The sequence below is a fragment of the Sinocyclocheilus grahami genome, unplaced genomic scaffold (genome assembly GCF_001515645.1).
Source record: "Sinocyclocheilus grahami isolate Dianchi unplaced genomic scaffold, SAMN03320097.WGS_v1.1 scaffold4896.1, whole genome shotgun sequence".
Taxonomy (NCBI): Eukaryota; Metazoa; Chordata; class Actinopteri; order Cypriniformes; family Cyprinidae; genus Sinocyclocheilus; species Sinocyclocheilus grahami.
In genome coordinates, this window is record NW_015509735.1 from 8449 (window position 1) to 14190 (window position 5742).

The following is a 5742-nucleotide window of genomic DNA, read 5'->3' on the forward strand; positions in this document are numbered from 1 at the left end:
CGCCCCAGAGAATGTGTCTCATCTGGAGAGCTTGGATCCTGCGGACCTTTCCCCTGATTTCCAGGAGGTCACACAACGTTTCTGCAAGTTTGTCTTTGACAAGAGTGAAGTGAAGAAGCTGAAGGACGGATACACCATCACTGGCAGAGGTGATTCAATGGGGATTCTGAAATGATCTGACCATAAATTTGCTATAATTGAAAATGTACAATACAATTAGTATAAATATATATTATGTAATTAAAATAATTATAAAATAATTAACCATAAAATATGACCAAATTTACCACATTCATTTACACAAGTAAATTTCTTAGTTTGGCACAGTTGTCAGCTGTTATGAAGTAGTAATAAGACATGTCTTTTTCTGTAGTTTGCTGAGCTGCTGTCAATAGAGGAACCATGTTTTGGGTTAAGATACCGGAGGGGGGGTGGGGTGGGTTGTGCTTGTTGCGCTATATTGTTATTGGTTATATACTCTGCCTGGCAAAATGTCTCTGGCATGTTATATGTTTGGCAGCAATTCTTTTAACCCTAACTGATGCAGTGTGTAGCTTTTCATTTCTTAAACAACCATGTCAAAGTTCATTTGATCCAAATTGTGAAATAGAGGAATCATTTTCATGTTTCATTTTCACTACAGAGTTTTGAGCTGAACCCCACTGAAAGTCTTTGGGATGTGCTGGAGTCGACTTTACAGAGCCGCTCGACTCTCCCATTTTCAATACAAGATCTCTGCCAAACATTAATGCAACTCTTGATGGAAATAAATGTTATGATGTTGCATAATATTGTCGAAACAATGCCACAACGAAAGCACAATATGATCAAAGATAAATGCCATCCAAGAAAAATATTAAAGTGTGCGACTTTTTTTTGGACAGGCAGTGTAAAGTTGACATCCAAAAGACTTTCAGTGGGTTCAGGTCAGGACTCTGTGGTGGCCAGTCTTTCACAGTTTGAGCCTGATGAATCTTGTCATTATTATGCTGGAATATGGACATGGGTACGTCTATTGACATGGTTCTTTGAGAAATAAAAAGCTATGCTGCACTGCATCAGTTAGGGTTAAAAGAATCGTTGCCAAACATACAACATGCAAGAAATATATGATTCACTGCAATAATGATCAATGATAATGAATAATGATCAAATTGCAACAATCAATTCTAACATCTTAAAAAAAACATAAAATATTTGCTTATTTAACTCCAGATGGTGACTTGTTTGGCCAGGCAGTGTATGTTACCCCCATACCAGTAGGGAGACAGACTGGTTTCTTAATTGAATGTTCTTATGTCTTTGTGATTTAATAGCATTATACTGAGAGACATAATGTAAGCTAAATGCTAAACATTCCTGCTAAAATATATTGCATAAACTGAGTATCAGATATTACCATTATTTTCTGAACTGCATATTATTAATATACAGGTTGCAAGTTAACGTTCTTTTGTGTGACCCTTCTCCTCCTCTGAAGTCCTGGGTCAGTTTGCGAAGACATATGTAGACATGATTTCCAGCGGTGAAGTTCCATTTCTGGAGAATGCAGTCATGGCCATGGCACTGATTGAGAATGCGGCCGCGGTGAAGGAGGGGCTTGAGGTGTACCAGAGTGGAATGGAGAAGCTGAAGACGTCCTTCCCCCTGGAACTGAAGGAAGCATCATCAGAGCATCAGTGTCTCAGCAGGACTGCAACACAGGCCCTAATGAAGCGTTCCTTCAAGGACAGTGAGGGGACATACCTGAAATCTCTAGAGGTGATGAGCATTAAATAGTTATGTACAATTTCAATTAGACTGTTATTAAACACACTGGTCAGGCAAAATTCATGAGTCAAAGTTCCCTATAGTTAAACTTTTGGTATTCAAGGATACATTGAAATTAGGTGATGGCTGTTTGAAGGGAGTTCTGGGCATATTTGGCCAGAAAGAATCGACACCATTCATTTTTTATTTGATTTTTTGGCTGTAATGAATGATATGACATTTTAACCATTCAAAGACATCTAAATACACCATCACATTCAACTTTTGATTCAGATTAAATGTTATTTTTGAAGTAGTTGTAGCCTCTAAATGGTGTTTTAAGTTTACTGTCTCTGATATTTTGTGTGATGCTGCAGGAAGGCATTAATAAACTCTTTCATGGATACTTGTGTCAAAATGAGGAGGCTTCAAGGAAAAGATGTGAGAATATTCTGTCATCCCTCTCTGGAACAATGACAGAGAAGCTGAAGAAAGGATCCTATGCCATACCTGGTGGTTATGTTCTCTTCTCCCAGGACCTTGAAGACATTGTGAAGAAATATAAAATCCAAGCCAATAAAGGAGTCAAGGTGATTATCAATGTTTGACACAATTACTGCCACAACCTAGGCCTTTTAGATAGTAAGAGATCTCTGTAAGAGGCTTGTAAGTGTTTTCCTAGACTATGTGTACACATAATATAGAATCAGCTGGGAATAATAGTGTTCCTGGTTTGAATCGTTCTGGCCAAAATATTGAAGTGGCCTTCAGCAGGACACTAACTACTTTAGTGGCTGAGACATTGACACTTTGTATGGTAGACTCCACCACTTGTTTATTTGTTGGTTGATTTGGACCAAAGCAGAACTGCTTGATGAAATTCCTTGTTCTGCTGCAACATTGTATATGACAAAACATGTGTCAGTTGTGATGTAAAACCAAATTCCATGACACTCATGCACAATGCATAGTTGGCCCTAGTATTAGTAGTAGAAGTAATTTTTTGATAGTACTAGTCATAGAGATGTGGTAGTGGTGATTCACGTTATCATGTATGTGGTGTCCACAGGTAGAAGACACACTTGAAGAGTTTCTGAAGCAGAAGTCGGTGGAGTCTAATGCAATTCTGCAGGCTGACAATAAACTGACGGAGAAGGAGAAAAAAATTATGGGTGAGAGTTTTTAGCATGAAACAATAGCTCCTTCTAGAGGAAAAAAACCAGTTCATCAGAGAAATGGTGCCTGCTTTACAGTGACACTAAAAACATATTAGTCAAATGCAGTGTATTCCTTCCATGTTCCATACTAAAATGGCTGTTTCATCTAATGATATAAACTTATTACATTTCTTAAAGAAAAAAGTATTGACCGGGGAATATCAGGTACTCAAAAGCGAGACTATGGGTGCTCCAGAGAGGGAACAAAATGTCAAAAACAAAAAGTGGATCCCATTGCAAGAAACAAAAATAATCCACGTCAAAGTTACATTTCTTGCATGTCAAATGTTGTTAGAATTACATAGTTATGAAGAAAACGTCACAATAGCCTTAATTGTCTTATCACCTGCATAAAATTAAGCTTAGCAGAAATGTTTTGTTAGGGAGGCGATTAAACTGCACTGCAATCATGGTGCATCATTTGAATCAGGCAGAACTCTTCACTTATGGGTTTATGATGTGTATCACTTGGGCTATATTGAGACTGCTAGCAAAAATCAGATTTTTTTTTTTGCAGATTCATCCAGATGGTTGTTTAAAGTCTGGACAGCAAAAAAAAAAATCAGTTATTTGCAAATCTGATTTAAGCCACATTTGGAGCACATTTATTAATATTAAGCCTAAAATGTGTTTTAATGTTAGATATAAAATCAGTCTTTAAATTCAAGATATTTAAAGTGTACCTGAAGTATACGTGCAATATTTCCACTTTAACACAATCAAATATACTTCACTATATCTTTAGTTGGACTTCAGCACTGCTTCTGCACAATTATGAATTAAGTACAAAATTAGTTTTGCCAATTTAGCAGACTTTAAGTATACCAGTTAATATACCAAAAGTAGAATTAAAGGGTATTTTTTATTAAGCACATAAATATGTAAATGTATTTGTATGTTTGAAATAAATGTATTTCAAATACATTTTAGTATATTCATATATACAGCAGGAGTGTCAAAATCAGTTCCTGGAGAGACGCAGTCCTGCAGAGTTTAGTCCCAACCTGCTCCAACAATCACACCATGTGGTTTTCAAATGAGCCTGAAGGTCTTGGAGCTAAACTCTTCAGGGCTGTGGCCCTCCAGGAACTGAGTTTAATATTACATGCTTTATTACATTTGCCTGATTGTCTTCTACCAGAGGAAAGAGAGAAGGCCGTTCTCCTGGCTCAAGAAATAAACACCAAGGAACAGAAGCAGCGGCAGCTAGAAGAGAAGATGGAAGCAGAGAGAAGGAGTAATGAAGAGAGGATGAAACAGATGAGGGAGAAGATGGATGAGGAGATGCGGCTTCAGAGAGAAGAGGCTGAGCGTGCCATGGACAGCAAACTGAGGGAGCAGGCCGCTCTGCTGGATAAGGGCTTTCAGGAGAAGGCTGACAGGATGTCTGTAGAGATGGAGGACTTCAGGAGGAAGAATAAAAATGCAGAGAAGGAAAGTCACAAACTGTTTGAAAAGATGATAACAAACATGAACAAAAGACACACTGAGAATATGAATCTGATGAAGAGGCAACACAGCGAGCAGATGGAGGCAATCATGAGCATGCCGAAGCCCTCGTCTGACTCCTCCGCTCTGGTCTTGCGTCTGCTACTCATTGGTCTCAGCAGCATTACCGGTGGCTCACGTCCCTGTTAAAGCAGTCATCTATCCCTGTTAAAAGCCATCTGTCTGACAGACGCTTTCAGCCAAAGCAATCTACATGTTAGATGAATGAACTAGTGATGGAGGCAGTCCATCAGGGTTCCATATCATCAGGAGCATGTGGAGTTCAATGCCTTCTGTAATACTGGAAACATTATGTGTTTTACAGTGAATTTCTGGCAGCTGACACTTTTTAATCCCCTTTATCTTTATGCCAAAGATCTTTATACCAAATGCTATTGTTTGTACAGAAACTGTATTTTAATATTATTAATCCCTCCCCAACCAACCCATAACAAACTGCCTAATATAAATAATAATAATAATAATAATGATGATAATAGTGATCCCAATAATGGTAATAGAAAATCAAATACATTAAAGATGAATGATTTAATAGTTAAATAATGATGAAAAATAAAGTAATTAAAAAAAATAAATAAAAAGGTAATTGGATACCACAATCAGGAATATTACAATGTAAATTCGCCGTAATGAACAACATAAACACTGCATAAGAGAGGGGTGAAAAAGAAAGAAGAAATTGCAATAACAATGTAAATCACATTACTCCACAGGAAGTACATTTTTAGCAGAGAAATATTATACAGTATAACATTAAATCCTGAAGCCAGTGTGACACTTTGGGCAGATTTGTAGATTTCCAATGTAATAAAACTTGTCTGCGAGCCAATGAGGATGCAAAGGCAATAATGTTTAGTTGTCTTTGAGTCAAATTTGATTAATCACCTGGAGCACCAAATATTGCAAATTCAGCACATGGCTTCAACAGGGCTTCACACACTTTAGAAAGTGCATCAAATATGGTTGACCAGTACGCAGTAAGTGTGGAGCACGTCCAGAACATGTGAGTCAGGTCTGCTTCACCTGTGTGACACCTAATACAGGTCCTGTCAAAAGTAGGATTAAAGGAGGCAATCCGTGTTCTGCTTAAATGCATACGGTGCAATACTTTAAACTGCATTAAACTCAATCGGGCACAAGAGGTACTTCCGTTCACTCTATGGAGGGCATTGCTCCAAAATTCCTCTGAAAATACTACTCCGAGCGCTTTCTCCCATCTGCATCTAATCTTGTCTGTTCCAACACTTTTTAAGGACATAAGAATTAT

The 5742-nt window shown here is 37.7% G+C and overlaps 1 protein-coding gene across 1 annotated transcript; it reads left to right on the forward strand.

The window, feature by feature from the left end:
• Window positions 1-8: 8 nt before the first annotated feature.
• Window positions 9-4604, forward strand: LOC107577019 (guanylate-binding protein 1-like; the record flags this gene model as incomplete). Its single annotated transcript, XM_016263137.1, has 5 exons — window positions 9-149; window positions 1481-1761; window positions 2127-2339; window positions 2819-2921; window positions 4108-4604. Coding segments are annotated over 5 exons (1235 nt in total), but the record flags the coding sequence as incomplete, so codon positions are not given.
• Window positions 4605-5742: the final 1138 nt, after the last annotated feature.